This window comes from Crinia signifera, chromosome 6 (genome assembly GCF_055691185.1).
Source record: "Crinia signifera chromosome 6, ASM5569118v1, whole genome shotgun sequence".
Taxonomy (NCBI): Eukaryota; Metazoa; Chordata; class Amphibia; order Anura; family Myobatrachidae; genus Crinia; species Crinia signifera.
In genome coordinates this window covers 257,061,101-257,082,691 of record NC_139222.1, presented here as the reverse complement: position 1 = coordinate 257,082,691, position 21,591 = coordinate 257,061,101, and the positions used below count along the sequence as shown (strand labels likewise).

At 44.4% G+C, this 21,591-nt stretch overlaps 1 protein-coding gene across 4 annotated transcripts in view; it reads right to left on the bottom strand.

Moving 5' to 3' along the window:
- LOC146009240 (alpha-2-macroglobulin-like) overlaps positions 1-21,591 on the bottom strand; it is a 144,068-nt gene that overhangs the window by 114,166 nt on the left and 8,311 nt on the right. For all 4 annotated transcript variants that reach the window (XR_014444627.1, XM_083149403.1, XM_083149404.1 and 1 more), the window contains exons 3-8: positions 19,876-20,035; positions 18,856-18,908; positions 17,572-17,592; positions 13,775-13,928; positions 13,609-13,693; positions 8,779-8,887 (exon numbers count right to left, since the gene is read on the bottom strand). Coding sequence is in view for 3 of the 4 variants with exons in the window: in XM_083149403.1 (XP_083005529.1) it covers positions 8,779-8,887; positions 13,609-13,693; positions 13,775-13,928; positions 17,572-17,592; positions 18,856-18,908; positions 19,876-20,035 (582 nt within the window). In the remaining variant the exon portion in view is untranslated. The remainder of the gene's footprint in view (positions 1-8,778; positions 8,888-13,608; positions 13,694-13,774; positions 13,929-17,571; positions 17,593-18,855; positions 18,909-19,875; positions 20,036-21,591) is intronic.

The following is a 21,591-nucleotide window of genomic DNA, read 5'->3' as shown; positions in this document are numbered from 1 at the left end:
AGTGCATTATATAGATGAAAAGTGGGAGCTGCATTCACATGCTCTGACTGTAATGAAAACAGAAGAGAGACATTTTGCTGAAACATGTGCAGAACATTTTATTCATGTTGCACAGGAGTGGGACATTTCAGATAAAGTCAGCACACTTAGCACAGATAGCGCAAGAAATTTGATTGCTGCTGCAAGACATCTGCCTTTTGAACACGTCCCCTGCACTGCACACAGTCTCCAGCATTCTATTACTGTATCTTTACAGAACAGTGCATTTGACAATGTCCTGGCCAAATGCAGAAAGGTTGTGGGCCACTTTAAACACAGTCCATCAAATGCTGCAGAATTAGAATAACAACAAATTGAACATGGACAAAAGAAGGAGTTGCTTATACAAGACATTCCAACCAGATGGAATACGACTCTGGACATGGTAAAAAGCGTCTGCAGAAATGAACAGCCACTGAGGGATGTCCTCACCACACACAACACCAAGGTTGCCATGCCAATGGTTGGAAACGCTGCTGGAGCCCTGCAGGTTGGAAACGCTGCTGGAGCCCTGCAGGTATATTTTACATACATCATATATTTCATTTTCTCACTGTACTGTCTGTAAAAGATGTAGCATGAATGGGATGTAGTTACGATGCTGGCTCTCGGTATCCCATCGGTGAAGATCCTGCAGGGAGAATTAAGGGTAGGACGGTTTAGTATATTTACTGGGGACTGTCTGAGTACTGGGATGCCACCAGTGTTGCAAGTAAGGGGGTACGGCGTGGTACGGAGTACCTGTAAGAAATATGTTGCAGGTACGCAGTACCACTTACCCCTGATCCACTGTCATTTCTATTTTCATTTTAAGTCTAAATATAATGCATCCGCAGCTCGCCCACCCAGCGTTATGATTGGTGCTGTATGCAGCTACCGGCTACTGCTGATTTAGCCTTTCACACTGACAGGCATCAGCAGCGCCGACAGCATGAAGAGCAGGCTCCACTATTGCTGCCTGGCTCTCCCCCAAGCAAGAGCCAACCCACCCCCAGTCATTCCCTGTTTCTCATTCCCTGTCTCCTGTGTCCACGCCTCTATTGTCATTTAGTCACTCCTCTAGCTTTGTGTGACCACGCTCCCTGATGACACATGACCATGCCCATTTTTGGTGGAGGCTATCAGTACCACTAAGAAAAAAATTCTACTTGCACAACTGGATGCCACTGTTGGTATCCACGAGAATTGTCAGTGCCGTTCTCCCATACCCAACAAAATGGGTTTGAATTTTTGTTTTACTGTTGCAGGTATGTGACGGAACTTCTGGGAGGAGAAAAGTATGTTTCGTGCTCTGTGGTTCTACCTGCTTTTTGCCATCTCTCTCGGGTCATGGCGAGCTCAGATGATGACCCTGCCTACGTGGTCAAATTTAAGTCTACATTCATAACAGACCTGGAGACACGCAAGGGAAATGCCAATCTTGCATATCTGAAGATTGCTAGTGCATTGGATCCAAGATTCAAAGACCTCAAGTGTATACCCAGACCTGAGAGGGTTGAGGTGTGGGCCTCAGTCACCAACTTACTCAAGGAACAGAGGTTTGCTGCAGAGAAACTGGTGGAAGCAACAACAGAGCCACCAAATAAAAAGTTAGCCCTATTGGCTGCTTCATCAGAGTCTGATTCTGAACAAGAGGAAGATTCAGTTGAGAACAGTGTGCGTCGATACAGAGCAGAGCCCACCATCAGTACAGAGTCCTGTCCGTTAGAGTGGTGGTCCAAACATGCAGGCTCACAGAGCAGGCTGGCCTCTATTGCACAGAAGTACTTGGCCACACCTGCAACATCAGTACCCTGTGAAAGGTTGTTTTCTCTTGCTGGTCACATTGTGCAGAAGAAGAGAGTTTGTTTATCATCTGAAAATGTAAATAACCTGGTGTGTCTTAGCAACTGTCTTGGTGCTGAGGGCTAAATAGGTTACACACCTAAAATATATCTGTCCAATCTGTCTGGTGGGAATAAAATCTGGTAATGTATGAGGGCATATAACAATCAACCTTTTCCTACCAAACACTAGAAAACAGACAGTGGTCATTCATCATTCATTACATCTGTTGTATTGATATATCAAATTTCTCGAAACAATTGTTTTTGTCTGTTTTCCAATGTTTGGGAGAAAATGGTTGATTAATGATTGTTCTTTGCTCTCATACCTTACAAATATTTGTTCCCAACAGATAGATTTGACAGATATCTTTTAGGTATGTACTCTAGTTGGAGGAATGGACAGTAAATCCCATCTGTGTATTCTTTTTTGGTGTGCTCGACCACTTCACTCTAACAGGGACACTTGCTACTGTACATAGGAGCAGATGTACTAAGTCTGAAGAAGGGATAAAGAAGTGATAAAGCAGTGATAAGTGCAGGGTAATAAGGCACCAGACAGTCAGCTCCTGTCAAATCCATAATTATTGACCGGTGCATTATCACCTTGCACTTATCACTTCTTAATCCATACCTCCCAACATGACCCATTCCAGGAGGGATAGAATGCTCTGTTTCTGGACTTCCCTCTTATTTTATGATTGCCATCACCTGTTTTCAACAGGTTAATAATGGATAAGAAAGGTGTTCCACAACAGATGATGGCAATCATTAATCAAGAGGAAAGTCCACGAATAGAGCATTCTCTTTCTCCTGGAGAGGGGCATGTTGGGAGGTATGCTTGTGATAACCACAGGTGTACATTGGTTGTGTTCTCTTACCGGTATGGCCACTTGGAGGGTGTTGCTTCTTCTATGTCACAGAGTATTGGAGGCAGGAGACTCAGCGTGGTTCAAAAAGGGTTAACACTTTATTTGCGCAGTATAAGGCAACCTGCACCTTCAAAAACAGTAAAGAATGCACAATAACAGTTACGCAATTCACCAATTGTCTGGCTAACTATGGCTGTCAGGAGTCGCTACGTTCTCTGGTTCTAGCCGACAGCTTTAAACAACTAATCTAGGCTTCACGTTCACTGGCCTGTAGCTTTTGGCATATTACCTGTATAAATCAAAACAATACGTATATTCACTAGTATATCACTAACGGCAGACTGGACTAATTAAGGCATGGACCACAGTAAACATATAAATATCCCTATTGCATAAATAATGGTAAACAATTAATTCTTACGGCATAGTGACAACAGTAGATATTATTGCGCAATAATTAATGGTTTTATAGTGCACTTTTAGTACCTGAGATGATATCACTGTTAGTCCTTATAGAATCCTTGGAGAGGAAAGTTCAATCACCCCTTAAAAGTCTAGAGTCTATCACAGATATCCCAAAGGTTCAGTTCCTGCTTTGGACTATATACTTGTACTGAATACTGTATTTGTAATCCACTGGGTTTTGGACATACTTAGTGAGATAATAAATGTCTTTCTTGCAGCAGTCCTTTGTTCAAGAGAATCCAACTTTAAGAGGTTAAAAACAAACCAATGCAATAGGATATTGGTTAACTTGCTGTAGCTGTCTCTTCTATAAGCTGTAATCACAGGGGCCAATGATACTTTCACCCCCTGCCACTGAGCAGTTCTGGAGTTATTCTATACAGTCTTTTAACATGACAGTCTTTCTTGGTGTGGCTGGTTAGATTTGGGAGAGAGTCACTTAAAGATGAATTCCGTTTGCCCAGCTTCTTAAAGTGTTCATTCACACAAACTTACATGAGTGTCCATTCACACAAGCTTTTGTGTGCTCAGTCTGACCATCAGTGCTGTGCATCTTCACTCCCTCTCCTCACATGAGCCCAGCAACTTCCTGTTTTTTTTCTCTGACCTGCAACTTTATTTAACAAAGTGCAAAAAGCACAATTTGGCTGGGATAGTCCATTCCCTACATCCTGGAGGGGTATTTACCTTTTAACAGGGGCCAGTCTAATTCAAATAGGCAATTTAATGTATGCATACATATATCACATTCTTCCCTTCTGAAATTTTGCATGTCCTCATGCAACTTTGCATGTCTCTCTCTTATATCAATACAAAATGTACATAATCAAACATTAACGCAGTATTTCTGGAAGATATTATAACACATACTTTGACCATAAGTTTACATTGTACATCAAGCATTACAATTACTCTCTAAATCGGAGGGGTTTGATCCCTCTGATACTCTGGACAGCTCTGCCGGACGTCTGTTCTACCCCCTCTTCCTTGGCCTCTCCTCTTCTCTGCGGCAACTTCATACCGTGCTGTTGGAGTACTCCCGCAAGGCGTTGGAAGTATGCTGGGTCGTGCAGAAGATGGTAGGTGACTTGTGGTATTGCGTCTTCTTCTGTACGGTCTCGTACCCCATCCTCCAGACTCATTCTGCCCCGGCAAAGCTCGAGTTGGTTTCTGTGTACCATCTTGAGAACTTGGTGGTCATCTCCATCTCTTCTTATCCCATACACCCCAGTGTCTGTAGCAAGCAGGTGGACAATCACGTAGGGTACAGATTCCCAGAAGGGATCTAACTCGTTACTCCGTTGGTTATCCATCTTCCAAACTCGGTCTCCCACTCGGAACGATGCAGCATTCGCATCCTGGCCATAACTTGTCCCTTGTCGGTGGTGGGCTGTCTCCATCCTTTCTTCCACTACTTTCTTGGCCAGTTCAAGCCGATGCTTATTCACCCCATCAGTCTGTATAACTTCTGTCCCCTCAGGGAGGGTGTTAAGCTCCTGATTCACTGCTCTGTTTCCCCTACCACAATGTCGTCGGTGGAAGAATGGCGGTGGACTTCTGCACTGGACAGGTCTCTGCTGAGGGAACGCTTCCTCCACTCTCTCCCCTTCACTCGCTTGGTTCGCACTTATGCCTTCTCCACCAGATTCTGCAGCATCCTCTACTTCTGGATGGTAGGACAGTCTGCGGAACCGACGTCTGTTGGGAGCAAACCGGCTTCCTTTAACTGGTACACCGCCGGGGCCAGTCACATTGGCTGCTTCGGCACCCTTTTCTCCTTCCACCACATCAAATTCCACCATCTCGCCATTTCCAACACTGCACAGCAACTTCCGTGGGTTGTTTCTCTTTATGGCCGTCTGATGGACAAAGACGTCATCTTTTGTGTCACTCCTGTTGATGAAGCCATACCTCTTCCGGACATTAAACCACTTGACGGTTCCTCGTACCTGCGTAGCCAACACTCTCTTCCCCGCCTGGCTTTTCTGGTCATAGATGGTATATTGCATGATTCGTCTCACAGTCTGAGGTCGGTTGAACAGTTCTTGTGTCAGTGTTGAGATTAGTTCTTCAGGGCAATTTCTTAGGACGTTCATTCCGATTATTACGGGCGGTAGCCATTTATCTTCGAAGGTCGTAATCAGACACCCTTGTTTGGGCAGTTGAGCATGTCCTATTTTGATCCCGGCCTCCCAATATCCACAGCAGTCAATATTCTGCCCGTTGCTGGCTAACAGGTTCAGCCCCGCCGGCGGCGGTGCCAGGATTTCTTCTTTTTTCCAGTGCTTAGCAAATTCAACCCATTGAACAGTGGTGACCTGGGATCCAGTATCTAACAAGGCTGGTATGGTGACTCCGTTGATTTCAATCTTGATCACAGGACATTGCCCGACATACTTTGGTAGCCATTCTTGGGGTGCAGGACCTATTGCTGAAGGTTCTCCCGACGGTTGGCCCTGGACCTCGGGAGTTCTTCGTTTAAATGTTCGGGTTGTCTACAGTCTCTCTCAATGTGCCCGCTTTTCTGGCATCGCCTGCATATCGGCCTTCCCTGTTCGTCAAACCGATCCGATGGGAGGCGACTAGAGTTCCACGGAATATTCCTCCCGTCATTACTGTACCGGGGTTCTCTTTCCGTTCTCCATGATCTCTGTTGGGAAGGGGTTTCTTTCAGGGCTCTCAGTTCTCGGCAGAGGTCGGTCATCCCTTGGGTCAAGTCAGCGATCTGTTCTTTCATTTCTGCAATCGGGTCCTTCGCAGTGGTGGCTTGGGATTGCTGCCAAACAGCTACTTCAGGATTCAAAGCCACTTTTCCTTTTCTAGGCTTGTCCCCAAAAACCTTGACCGCCAGTTCCTTGAATTTGGCAAAGCCTATGGGTGCCTCCTGTCGGTGTAGCATCTTGAGTTGACCCTTCGTGTTTTCATCATATATCCCATCCAGGAACTGGTTCGTAAGTGTCTCATTCTCTTCTACGGCTTCGGTAGGGGCGCACTCCTTGATGGCTTGTAGTGCCTCATGCAGTTCTACTGCAAATTCTCGTAAAGTCTCCTGTGGTTGTTGCTTCCGTGCGTAAAATTGCGTCTTCAGTTCTGATAGCGTCTTAGCGTCGAAGATCGTGGCCAATTTGTTCAATATCGCTGTCGCTGATTCTTTCTGATCTGCTGGCCATGATTTTACTTCTCTCTTGGCGAACCCCTTCAACTGCGCCGTTAGGATTTCGATCTTCTGTTTTTCATTCAGCCTGTGTACATTAAATAGGATCTCCATCTGGTCCCTGAAGTCGCGGAATCCGCTGGGTTCTGACGATCTAGTCTCTCCTGCAAAGGTGGGGAGCCACGGTGCTCCGAAGTAGTATGGCATGTTAATCATCGCCAGTATCCATGCAGTAGAGCTGCTTCCTCCAGATGTATCTCCTTGGTCCGTGCCCCGTATGGCTTGCGGGTTTCCTTGAGCTTCTTCTTGCGACATCTTGAATGATGCTGGGTTGGGGTTTCTCCGCTTTTAGTGTACGTATCCTGTTCGTCAGACGCCAAATGTGATAACCACAGGTGTACATTGGTTGTGTTCTCTTACCGGTATGGCCACTTGGAGGGTGTTGCTTCTTCTATGTCACAGAGTATTGGAGGCAGGAGACTCAGCGTGGTTCAAAAAGGGTTAACACTTTATTTGCGCAGTATAAGGCAACCTGCGCCTTCAAAAACAGTAAAGAATGCACAATAACAGTTACGCAATTCACCAATTGTCTGGCTAACTATGGCTGTCAGGAGTCGCTACGTTCTCTGGTTCTAGCCGACAGCTTTAAACAACTAATCTAGGCTTCACGTTCACTGGCCTGTAGCTTTTGGCATATTACCTGTATAAATCAAAACAATACGTATATTCACTAGTATATCACTAACGGCAGACTGGACTAATTAAGGCATGGACCACAGTAAACATATAAATATCCCTATTGCATAAATAATGGTAAACAATTAATTCTTACGGCATAGTGACAACAGTAGATATTATTGCGCAATAATTAATGGTTTTATAGTGCACTTTTAGTACCTGAGATGATATCACTGTTAGTCCTTATAGAATCCTTGGAGAGGAAAGTTCAATCACCCCTTAAAAGTCTAGAGTCTATCACAGATATCCCAAAGGTTCAGTTCCTGCTTTGGACTATATACTTGTACTGAATACTGTATTTGTAATCCACTGGGTTTTGGACATACTTAGTGAGATAATAAATGTCTTTCTTGCAGCAGTCCTTTGTTCAAGAGAATCCAACTTTAAGAGGTTAAAAACAAACCAATGCAATAGGATATTGGTTAACTTGCTGTAGCTGTCTCTTCTATAAGCTGTAATCACAGGGGCCAATGATACTTTCACCCCCTGCCACTGAGCAGTTCTGGAGTTATTCTATACAGTCTTTTAACATGACAGTCTTTCTTGGTGTGGCTGGTTAGATTTGGGAGAGAGTCACTTAAAGATGAATTCCGTTTGCCCAGCTTCTTAAAGTGTTCATTCACACAAACTTACATGAGTGTCCATTCACACAAGCTTTTGTGTGCTCAGTCTGACCATCAGTGCTGTGCATCTTCACTCCCTCTCCTCACATGAGCCCAGCAACTTCCTGTTTTTTTTCTCTGACCTGCAACTTTATTTAACAAAGTGCAAAAAGCACAATTTGGCTGGGATAGTCCATTCCCTACATCCTGGAGGGGTATTTACCTTTTAACAGGGGCCAGTCTAATTCAAATAGGCAATTTAATGTATGCATACATATATCACATGCTTTATCCCCTTCTCCAGGCTTAATACATCTGCCCCATACACTGTTTATACTGCTACGTTATGATTGTGGACTTTGGACTTTGAGGGTAACGTTTCTCTAAAAAGCTAGCAAACAGCTAGCAAATAGCTTTGGTTTTATATTTAAAATTTACCATTTATTTTACATTAATGCTAAAGAAATATTACATGCTAATGTGGATGTTGAAGCATACCTACCAACATGACCCTTTCCTCTAGGGGCAGAATGCTCTATTCCTGGGTTTTCCTCTTAATTTATGATTACGAAGCACCTGTCTTAGGGCCTTATTCTAGTTCACTCTTTCTGACAAATTCCTTCTTAGATGGACAAAACCATGTGCACTGCACATTTTACATCTGCCCCCCTTCAGTGCACATGGTTTTGTCCATCTAAGAAGGATTTTGTCAGAGAGAGTGAACTAGTGAACTAGATCTAACCTGTTCAAAACAGGTAATGGCAATCATAAATTAAGAGGAAAGTCTAGGAGTAGAGTAGTTTGTCCCTCCAGGCATGGGTCATGTTGGGAGGAAATATTAGAATTATTTTAATTTATTTTATTCATTTCTTTTAAATGCTACAGTATGAGTAAATACTGCTGTGAAAAGGCACATTTTACTAAGTGTTTGCAAGCCAAATGTTATTGCACTGTTATAATATATATATTAAACTAATATATATATATATATATATATATATATATATATATATATATATATATATATATATATATATATATATAACACAGATTGTACATTAAAAAATGCATACTGTTGATCTCACCTTTCCAAAAAAATGAGCACAAAGCCTTTTTCTTGTTGAAAAACTTTTTCTAAAACTTTGACACACGCTAACATTATACCCTCCTTGAACTGGCTTCCCATATGTGTATCTAAGAGGGATTGAGACAAATAAAACCTTAATATTAATATTGCATATACACAATTACACAAAACTCCCATTCTGCTTGCATCTATACAAAACACAATACAGTATGTCCTATTATATCCTGCAATGTAAGCATGAAATGCGATTAGCCGATTAGTGTAAATTGGTACTTATATCAATCAAAAATCATTAGGAATGCACCTCTCTTACGTGATTTAAATTACATGTGTCACAGGGGTGATTTGTTGTACATCCGGCTGAGGCGCACAGAGCTAAAATGATTCAGGAACTTGTGCTTGTGACTTTGCTGGCTGAATATAGTCAGGATGCAGTAAAGGATTACTGAATAATAAGGAGGTTGGCTCGACCCAGAGCAAGGGCTTGAGGTCTAACATACCGAGTGGTCTTCACCAAGAACCACCGCAAGGATCTGAAGACTTTAGCAGTCCCCATCGTGCAGGTCGCCTGGGTCCCCTCATTATATACAATGGACACTGATGGAAAGAAGATGATGAGACAAACTGAGTAGAGATTCTGTAATAGAAGACTTGATCTGGAACATACCAGGCCGAGTGGACCAGACTAAAGAACTTAAGAATAGCTTTTGTCCAAGGAATTAACAGGAACTGGACCAGAGCTGAAGAACTGAAGGATAACTCTATAGCTGATTCAGAGGACTAGCTGGAGCTCAGGAGGCTGTCCCCACCGGGATGCAGTTACCATCCCGGCGGTCGGGATCCCGGCGTTCAGAATCCCGATGCCGGAATCCCGACCGCCGAAATGCCGACACTTTCTCCCTCCGTGGGTGTCCACGACACCCCTGGAGGGAGAATAAATTAGTGTGCCGAGCGTAGCGAGGCACCGGGCCCGCTGCGTGGCGAGCGCAGCGAGCCCGCAAGGGGGGGTGATCCACATCCCCCCCTTGTCGGCATTTCGGCTGTCGGGATTCCGGCGTCGGGATTCTGAACGCCGGGATCCCGACCGCCGGGATTCAATACTGAATCCGTCCCCACCAACAGTCAGAAAGCATTGTGCTAGTATCTGCCTGAAATCTGTGAGCTGGCGCTAAACCTCCCGGGTCTGCTGAATGTCACGAAGAGGAGCGGAGCGATTCCATTCCCATTGGCTAAGCTCCAAGAAGTTCCCATTCCCACATCCTGCAGGCTGCACTGATTGGTTCGTACTATTCAGCAGCCAGAGGAGTAGTACGGAGTCTTGGACAAAGCTCATGTTGTGCCCCCCCCCCCCCCCCCCATACAAAAGGGGCACTCTGGAGACTTTGTGCAGAAGTAGAAAAAGCATCTTTAATATACATAAATATTTATACATATATATATATATATATATATATATATATATATATATATATATATATATATATATGTACAAGTGTGGACATTACTCTAGGGATCCAGCTGCTCACACTTCACAGTAAATACTGCTGCACATAATTTAATCATCTATACTAAATGGATTATTATTTATCACTGTGTGGGATGCGGTTAACATCCCAGTGGTCAGGATGCCGGCGATCAGTATACCAATGCCGGCATCCCGACTGCCCCCACCCCTAGCAGTCTAATACCAACCCTTAGCCCCCTAACCCAGCTCCTAACCCTGGTACTTCTGCAGAATGCTGCTGTTGCATTTCTGACTGTTGAGATCCCAACCACATCACCTGTCTATCAGTATATCTTCTATAGATGTCTCTCACTGCCACTTTGTTACTAATAACACTTTGACCACATAGCCTCACAGATCCCCCACACATCTCACTTATTGCCCCATCAGCACACACTGGGGTACATTCAATGTCAAAAGGGTGAGCTATGACTGCGAGCAGTGCCGATAGCTCGCAGGTCAGTGTTCAACTGACCTCCGTCACTTGCCGTTTCCACATGTTCTCTGAGGCGAGGTGGAAACAGGGTGCATGGCCATCAAAACAGCGAGGTTCACCACTATATGCTATTGAATATTCCCCACTGACTCCGTTTTGCCCCTAACAGTTCTCACTATCCACCACAGTGCACTTACTGACCCTCCCTGACAGCACTCATACTCCTTTAACACATTTAGTAAAATTCAGTAAACCCACCCCCCCTCCCCAGCACATTCAGTGCTCCCCTTGGCACATTCAGGGCCCCCCAGGACATTCAGTACCCTCCCCACAAGCACATTCAGTATATCCCACCCAGAATATCCAGCTTCAGTACCCCCTCCCCTCACCCCCGGCACCTTTACCTTTAATGTACACCCTCCTCAGCTTTCTCTCTTCCCGTTAACCCCCCCAGCAGCACCAGAATATTATCTTTGTTTGCAGTGGGCTGCACTCTTGCCACCATCATGACTTCTCATTACTGCCTGGCCTGCTGTCCAAGGAGCTTGGGATAGAGGTGGAGCTAACTGGTTGCTCTGCCTGTAAATAGCATGGTGAGAGCCGCCGTAGCTGCTGTTGTTCTGCCTGCCTTTGGTCCACCCAGCCTCAGCCGCCATTCTACTTGCCTTCCGCAGTCGTCCAAAATAAGTGACATATTTCTATGACACTGTTGTCTGGGCAGGGGGCAGGGCACATCATATACTGTACCAAATTAAAGATTGTGGTCCATAGAAATATTGGCATTGTACAGTAAATGGTTGCTTTATTATGTGGCAAAACATCCACATGCCATTTATAATACCTCACCATTGTACAGTACCCTGGAAAATGTGACAGTTGGTGAATTCTTTGGTTTGGCAGAAAGGTGTTAGCTGAATTTATTTAAAGCACTCTAAGCTTATTAATGGTATTTTAATTAATTAATGGATTCCAAGAAAGAATGGCTAATTATCTAAGCTCCACCCCACAACTGACATTCGTAACCAAACATTCCCTAATAACAAGCGGTATCCGCTCAACCTTCTACATTGACTGCCCACCCGTCCGGATAGTGTCGCTGTCCCCGAGCGGGTGATCCAGCGAAGGCCTATAGTCAACGAAGGTGAGTGCACCAAAAAAAAAACATGTACACAGACTCATTACTTAATGATGACCTAAATCAATTAACCTGCCGTTCTTTCCCCGCTATCAGTCAACGCAATTAAACACCCACCGGTAAGCCAGAAGGCAAGAGGAGAAGACTCCTCCCATTCCTGTCCCTAATATCCCAGCTAACTCTGCCACCCCTTGCAACCTTATTGGATCTGAGTCACATGCTTCCCTAGGTGCAGACAGCCTTGAATGTTTAACCCACTACATGCCTAGGGCAGTCATTCCGTTATTCTTCTTTCTGGGGGACAGCTTTCTACTTGTCCACATTAGCAATCCATGCCGAATTAGCATGGATTGCACAGGTAATATTTATATTTGCATATTTACTTGCCTAATACCAGTGGCGTAACTATATATTTTGCGCCCCCCCCCGCCAAACTTTTTCGGCGCCCCCCTCCCCCTCTCTCTCTCTCCCTCCCCTCGGCGCCCCTCCCCATACCCATACCTGACAGAGCCGCATCTGCGGTCACTGTCCCGTCCAGTCTCCCTCAGTCTCCGCTGCGCTGCTCCAGTCTCCGCTGCGCTGCTGCGCTGCTGCCCGGCCGCATCTGCAGTCACTGTCCCGTCACTCACTCCCGGCGCCGGCTCCTGCTGATAATGAAAAGTGACTCTTAGAAAATGGCTGCCAAAACTGTCTGCAATACGGGGGCAGCCATTTTCTAAGTGTCAGTTTTCATTATCAGCAGGAGCCGGCGCCGGGAGCGAGTGACGGGACAGTGACCGCAGATGCGGCCGGGCAGCAGCGCAGCGGGTAACTATAGCACCGCAGCCCCCCCGGCGCCCATAGTTACTCTGCGCCTCCCCGCCACGGCGGGGGCTGCGGAGGCATAGTTACGCCACTGCCTAATACATTTTTTACAGTACATTTCTTATACCCAGTGCAGTTTTCCAGAAGGAACCAGCAGAAACTGAGTTCCTTAACCAATATGTACTCTTCATAAGATAAGTTTTATTTTAAAGTCACCTTCAAAATGGTCAGTGCTGACGTCAGAAACCCAGTGACTACCAGTGTATGACCTCAGCCTGCCTTCTGACTACTCTCCTGCCTGATCCTCATGTACCGTACCCTAGTGCCTACTAGTCTATGACATCAACAGGATTTCTGACTACTCTCCTGCCTGATCCTCGTGTACTATATCCTAGTGACTACTGGTGTATGACCTCAGCTTGACTTCTGACTACTCTCCTGCCTGATCCTCGTGTACAGTACCCTAGTGACTACCAGTGTTTGACCTTGGCTTGCCTTCTGACTACTCTCCTGCCTGATCCTCGTGTACCGTACCCTAGTGACTACCAGTGTTTGACCTTGGCTTGCCTTCTGACTACTCTATCTTATCCTCGTGTGCCGTACCCAGTGACTACCAGTTAATGACCTCAGCCTACCACACCTATGTGTGGAAAAATGCCTTGAAACACGTGCGTTTTTCCAAACACACCCTGAAAACGCCATGTTTTCACCCAGAAATGCCGGGTTCCTGTCATTCAAACTGTGAATGCAATGCGTTGGTAATCATTTGCACATTCATTTGCAATATGCTGAACATGCACAATCAGCCAATAATAGCTCGATTTGCGTTTTTGCTAATTAGCAATCAATGCTGAATTAGGCTCTATATTGTTCACCCGTAGGCACCGCCGATATCGTTTATGATATCGACGGTGCCGTGTGCCTAATGTGTATGGGGTTTATAACTCACCTGCCACAGATTTTAGCTGTAAAGTTGTTGCTGTCATATCCCACACACTTGGGGAACTGTAGGGTAACTTCAAATTTTGGAAGAACTGAAAATACATATATTAGATAAGAATTAGAGAATACACAGCAACCTGTTCCAAATATTGAATACATTGAATTCTTCTCACCATATTCCTTTACAGTGAAGGTTTGCATAGTGTCCTTCACTCTTATAGAATATTCTCCCAGCTGGGGCTCAGGGGAGAGAGGAAGGGAGAGCTCAGCAATTCCCTGATTAAGGCTCACATTCAGCCACTGACCAATCCGGGTCTTTCCTGGATCCTATAAATTAAACAAACTGGATAGGTACAATCCATTTTATAAAGTGCTGAATTTTATGCCATTATCATACTGCATGGATCCTCATATATCAGAGGTGATAGAGGCTAAGACAGTAGAGCAATGTAAAACATACATGGGATAGACATAAGGACATCCTTACAAAGAAATAAGGATCAAACATGGTTTAATGGTAACAATATGGTTAAAAATGGGCAGACTAGATGGGCCGAATGGTTCTAATCTGCCATCTAATTCTATGTTTCTATGGGGCAGATTTATTAAGTGAAGTGATAAAGTGTCTGGTTTTTATCACCGGCCAATCAGCTCCTAACTATGAAGTTACAGGCTTGGTTTGAAAAATTACAGGCATGAGCTGATTGGCTGGTGATAAAAACCAGACACTTTATCACTTCACCGAGCTTAATAACTCTACCCTATGTTACTCTGTGCGATTGTAGTATACTTACCTTTCTCCATTGAATGCTCAGTCTGTTATTTAACATCTACTGTATTCATCTTCCTATATCAGTATACTGCTCCAGTTACAGCCCGTGGGCAACATACAGTAGCTAGTGCAAGGGAAGGGGGTGGAGGCCTGTTTAGCAAATATAAACATACATGTTATTATATCATGTATGTAATATATGAACTTGATGGTTCCCCAGGGGTCTTCTTCCGGTGGGGGAGCGCTTAGGCTCCCCACCGGCTCCCATGTTATATGTCCTCTGCATCGGCGGCCCTCCAGACTGCAGCATTTGTTCGCCACCAGAAACTGCCGCTGGGTGCTGCCATGTTGTCTTGTCAAATGAAAACATGCCGCTGGCAGCCAATCAGCAAGGACCAAGGGGTACAAAGGAGATCAGAAAACGGTCTAACACCGGTGCACAAGTTATTCTCAGCTGGTCTGCGGTAGTGTCCTTAATCAGAATCATCTCCAGTTCGCCTGAATTATCTTTAGAGCCTGTTTAAACTTGTTTCTTTATTCACAGTCTTTAGTTCCAGTACAGTCAGCCTTGTCATTCTCTGATTTCATACGCTTACATCTTCAGCTCCGGTCCAGTCAGTCTGGTTATTCTCCGATTCCACAGTCTTCAATCGCATTGATATTTATATTCCTCATGTTCAGTTCTTCAGTTTCCCAGTCTCATATTTCCGGTCTACAGTAGTCCATTGTTGTGCCAGGACAGAGAGAGAACCCAGACAGGGGGCCGTGACCTGAAAGTTGGGTGCCATAAAAAATCCACACGTCACTGCGGGGGTTCTTGGTCAAAACCCCCGGCGTGTTAGTGAGTGCTCCCAGCCGGGTCCGCAAAAACCCACTACTGTGACAGAAGCAATGCTGTTGCCTATAACAGCCAATCAGATTATGTCAATCAAGCAGAAAGAAGCAATAAATGATAGGTAGTGTTTGATTGATTGCTATGGGCAACACCACCACTTTTCATTTAGAAGCTTTAGTAAATCTTCACCAAAGAGTGATAACAAAAATGACAAGCTGAGAAATGCAATTTCTCTAGTGTGTAGCAGGGCCATCTTAATGTATAGGCAAACCAGGCAGCTGCCCAATCCAAGGGGGCTTTCAGCATGGGCAGGTGGTGGTCCCACAATCAGAGCAGCAAGGCAGCATCTCTACCAGCCTCCCAGCATGCAACTACGCAGTGAATGGCGATTTGTATGCTGATTGATGGAGGGTTGAAGATATCCAACAGTCAGAGTAAGAGCAACTAGGAGACCCCTGCTGTTACTGCACAAGTTATAGTCAGAGGGAGGGGTAACTAGATGACCCCAGCTGTTTTTTCCCCAGGTTATAGTCAGGAAGAGGGTTAACTTGGAGACCCCAGATATGACTGCACAGGTTATAGTCAGGAAGAGGGGTAACTAGGATGATCCCAAATGTGACTGCAAAGGTTATTCTCAGGGAGAGGGGTAACTAGAAGACCCTACACCCCTTCAGCCCTAACTATCAATTACTATGTAAGGGGCAGAAATCAGGATACAATATTATGCTATGGATTGTCTGGGGAAAGAGGACCCCTAATTGTGTCTTGATTAGGGCCCCATGAGGTCAACATCTGCCTCTGATATTAATCTGGGGTTTTCATGTAGGTACCTGAAAATTACAGTATATTAGTTCAACTAGGATTAAGCTAGTATACAATATATAGACAATATCAATACAATTCAATGGGAAAACTGTAATTGGCAGCCTGGCTGCACACAGCCAATCAACAGGCTGTTGCTATGGTAGCCACTGCTATGGTAGCATCTACAATGACAGGAGTTACTAGGTTGCCACTTAGTTATGCATAGGTGTATGTGGACACATACTGTATACACATTATCAGCCTGGTGGTTCATTTTCTGTTAACCCATTGGATTCCTACTTGAATGAAGAGGGCCAATCTACAATGAAATAGATTTTTTGTCTTTTTCTACAGCTGATGTGGATTTTGACTGGAGAAGAGGAAGTTCAGGGCAATAGGGGGTATAGGTAAGTATGTGTGATTATGTATGTGATTGTGAGTGTGCCTGTATGCTTTAATACATTTGAACATACAGTGTGTAAATATGGTGTTTATTGTAGTATTTATATTACACAGGACTACAGGAACCAGCGGGCCCTTTAATGTGCCACATGCTGGTACTTGTGGCTCTCCAAGTACCAGCATGTGGCGGAGGCTTGCTGAAACCGTTATTTTTACACTCAAAAGCCATCAAATCTGCATCCATCTCTAAGGGATGCCGGGGATAGCACCGCACTCAAGCCCTGGCATTAGGTGTCCTGGATGGGGGAACCCCATGATTCCCCCACCAGGGCTGACTAGTTGGAGGGTAATGCTATGACCATTGGGACCAATGTGATACCCCATGTGTGGTTGCAAAGAGCAACCGTGGTTTGAAGCTGCTTCAGGGACTGCAGGGGTGAACTTCAGCTTTCACGTGTATTGCAGTGTGTAGGGGAAAGTGACACAAGAAAATAGGGAGTAGAGAGTTCAATGGAGACTTGGGCTGCAGGTGAGGGATGGCAGCATAGTACAATGGGCCATTCCAGCATGGATCACTAATAAGAGATTTTGTAAATCGGGCAATTATCGAGTTACTGCGCATGCACAGTGTAGACAAATTACAAATGAAAACGCTACCGATTCCCAGTTGCAATCCAGCTGCAGTGGTACTGCGGGCATTTTAGGGCAGAAACATGGCGTTTTTTGGGTGTATGCAAAAACACGCAGACGTGTTCAGGGAGTGTCTCTGACATCAGGGCTGACCACTTCAAGCCTCTCTTAGTAGCAGATTAGTGTAAGCCTCTGATTTACTCAGATTTCCACAGGCGGCAGGAACGCTTTGATGATCTGATTTGCATATGGATCTGCGACTGCAGAGAGATCTGTGATGCATTTGCACAGGAAATTTTTCTTTCAGTCTGGGCAACCGCTATCTGCTCGCAGTGACCTGCTATTTCTCATATTGGCAATCCATCCCGAATTAGGCCAATGTGATGTGTTCTTGTCTTTGAGATAATCTTATTAAATATTTACAAAATGTTATTTGATTTTACCACCTACAGATACACACTGCCCATCTTAGTGCAGCAGCTGAAACAGAACAGGAATATATTGCTTAAAACATTAAAATATTTTACCTGTAGTTCTACAAGTGGAACCTGAAAAGAAAAAGAAAAAGGTTTTTAGAAACATACTGAGTATTACATTAAATACATGACACTCTCTACTTTCTGAATAGTGAATGTAACATGTAATCCTACTATGAAACGGAGCGGTATATTCAGTAAGGCTAGAATTTTACAGCACAGGAAAAGCTCTGGGATTAATGCGCGAAAAGCTCTGGGAAAAGTTCTATGCTGGAAAAGCTCTAGGGTTAACACATGAATCTACAGTATTTTTTAGCCTTTTCTCTTTGAGGTAAGGCCACTGGGGTACTTGTTTCCTAGCACGGCGCCCACTAAGCTATTTGCTTAGTAGGCTATTCTGCGTAGTGAAATCGCATCGCCTCGCATGGGCAATTTTAGGGCCATGCGATGCGATGCGATTTTCCTATGTAATTTATTCACTGCTCTCTCTGCCCCGGGCCATCGGATTGCATCACATCGCATCTGTGATTTTAATAGCATGTGATCGCATGTGATTTTATAGGGTGTGTGATGCCATGACATTAGAGATACAATAATATGATTGTATGTCCCAAAAATAGGTTTAACGCACCCCCCCACTGTCCATGTCACCCCGAAGCGTGGCGAGCGCAGCGAGCCCTGTGTGGGTCGGCGGAACGCATTCTCTGACTTTTTCATTACCCTACTATCCACGTCGGCGTGCAGTTGGTTTTATACAGTGTGGCAAGCGCAGCGAGCCACCGAGCCCGAAGCATGGCGAGGGGACGCGGAATACATGTAAAGTAGTCCGCGGCCGCTCGCCACGCTTCAGGCTCGGTGGCTCGCCCATCAAACGCTGGGTGTTCCCCTCCAGCCGCCCAACTCTATCCCCTACCCATGCGAACGCTTCGGCAAGTGTGATACTCGCCAAATGCATTCACACAGGGGGTTTGCACTTCCACAAATACGCGCATGCACAGACCCCCACCACCACTATCGGAACAGGCCAAATTTGACCCCTTTCAGTCCATACTGAATTACCTCCTTGATTCGTAGCTAAAGAAAACCTGAATCTACAGTACTTCTTCAGAGAATATTATTGTCTATCCAGACTTGTTTTTTTTATTATTGCAAACAAATATGACAAAAACTGCTGATAACATTCATTTATGTACAGTACAATGCACAAGAAGTAGCATATTTTTGTATGTAATAGCAATTGGCTGGACAAAACTGGTACATCTCTAGATGTGGAGAACAATACCAATATTTCTGATTCACTATTTCTTTTTTCCGTTGCTGAGATTTACGACTTACCATATTGTTACTTGGTTTTAAATCTTCATCAAGGGACAGAATTCTGAACCTCACTGTAAAAGTATAAATGTATATAAGTATAAGTCAATCAAGTTGATTGTTTATGAGGAATTAAATCCTACCTGCCTCATCAAGTAACATGAAGGTCAATTAACAGAAAGTTGCTAAATTAATTTTTTCAGATTCCATATTAATTAGGCGCTCCTAAAAAATCAATATGTTTTCTTAAATTACGTTTAGGGCCTGATTCAGGTTGGGTCGCTAAGCAACGTATTTATACAAATCTATGAGAACTGGCACTCCCATACACATCAATTTGTGCCGTGGTGCTCTGAGAAATAATTACCACATACAAGTTGAGTATCCCGTATCCGGGCATCCCGTATCCAAATTATTCCAAAACATGTGTTTTTTTTGGAATCATTCGAATTTTTTTTTTTTTTACCCCCTGACCTTTTTTTATACTTACCTAGTCCCCCGGCATCCACAGCAGGCCTTCAGCTTCATCTCCGGTGTCTCCAGCGGTCCCAGGGGTGCATTGCGCGAGTTCCCAGGTGCCTGGGAACTCGCGCAAAGCAATCCTGGGACCGCTGGAGATGCCGAAGATGAAGCTGAAGGCCTGCCGTGGACGCCGGAGGACTCCATGGACGATGACGGACCATCCGGGACCCACCAGGGGACAGGTAAGTATGTAAAAAAAATATATATATTCCAAAAAACGTAAAAATCCCTTTTTCGGAATGCTCGTGGTCCTGAGCATTTCGGATAAGGGATACTCAACCTGTCCTGCTTCTAGTCAGGCACTCGGCGGACTTCTTTCAAAGGAGTTTACCGCACAAACTCATTTTTTTAAAAAGATGTATTCAATCAATGAAACGCGTCGGTTTATTAGAAAAAAACACTCTTAAAGGCGCCTGGACACTGTTTTGCAAATGGGTGTGATGAAGCTGGGCATATCTATTTCCATAATGAATGGGCAACATTTAGTATGTTCATTATGCTAGGGATTTGTGAGATTACCCATCTGTCCTGGTTTGTACACAGCCTTGTCTGTCTGGACTAGAACACGGGTTCTTTTTTTCTTCACAAGAACATTCCTGCTTTTGGTTACGGTTTCCCCTGCATTGTGAATGGAGACCTCCAGTGTGCCAATCTCATTATTCTCCTTAGGATCGGGAACCTACACAGTGAAAAGACAAGATACAAGTCCTGGAGGGTGTGTTTATATAGTAATATCTTATGAGGCAGGCCAGTAACAGAAATCTTGGGGCCCGGTACACTGATATCTCCATGCTTAGGAGCTAACTAACCCCCCTTCAGCAATGGATTATTATTACATTGCATATTGAATGTATTTGCTTATTATAAAAAAAAACAGATAATTAATATTTACTAGGAAATGTAACAAGAATTTGCTGCAATACTGCTATAATAGCACCTTCTTTTTGATATTACATTTACAATGAAAAGTGAATATTTTATATTTATCTGTGTTAGTGGTGGTTTATAAATAATAAATGCCAGTTCATAAATGAGACCGAGTGAGTGACAACACTTCCACACTGTCACTATTAACAATGCACCTCCCTGTACTGCTGACTCTGCTATCCAGAATCCAGGTTACCGCCTGTGTTTCTCCTGCAGTCCTGTTCCACCTAGGTGGATATACAATCGTCACTGCAGGAACTGAAATAGGAATGGCAGATAGGAGGGCATATCATTGGGCAGTTTGTGTGTCACATGATGTAACTAAACTCATTAGTACAGGTAGCCGGACAGGTGACCAGACACGAGGGGTTACCAGAGAGGGTCTGAGTAAGATCCCATCCAGGAACCCAGTCTGTTATTAACCATTGAATGACACTTCTCTGCCGCAGCCATGCTTAGAGCCCCTGAGAACCTTGGGACCCCTTACAATGTCGGAGCCTTGTACGGGTGTCCCCTTTAAACCCCTCCTGATGCCGTCCCTGCTTATAGAGGAAATAGAAGCAAATTATATATTTAAATAGTTTACAGTATACGGTACTTTTCATTTTTAAAATATATTCTGAGACAGGACACCAGTATGGTATGAAGTACAGCACTTGTGTTTTATGTACTGTTAACCAACATTGATTTATAATACAGTAGATAATACTATTTAGATTTATTATAATTGTAGTTAAACTCAGGGCTTAAAGTGGTCCTGGAGAGGTGGTGGAACTCTATTCCCCTGCCACTGCCCTCCCCCCTCCCCCAATAAGTGGAGCCCTGGCCATTGCCAGGATTTTTGGCACCCCCTGCAAATTATAAAATTTGAGCCATACCTCCCATTCTTTATAAAGGGACAGTGGTCTCACAATAGAACCCCCAATTCAAATTATGCCACACAGTAGCACAATCATATTCACATTACACCACATGAAGTGACCCTGCTCATATTACAGCAAAAAGTAGTGCCCCTTATTCTTGTTATGACAAACAGTAGTGTCCCTTATTCAAGTTATGTTACATAGAAGTGCCCCTAATACATTTATGCCACACAATAGTTTCCCCTTACACTTAATGCCCACAGTAGTATTGCTTATACACATAATACCCATAGCAGCAGTACCCCATACACAAAATGTCCAGAGTAAGTACCCTTTATGCACATATCTGTCTCTGTCCCTCCAGCAGCTTCCTTTCCTCTCATCTTCACTTTAGCAGTCGTGGCGCATTACATCATACATGCCGTGCCAGAAAAGGGAGCTGCTG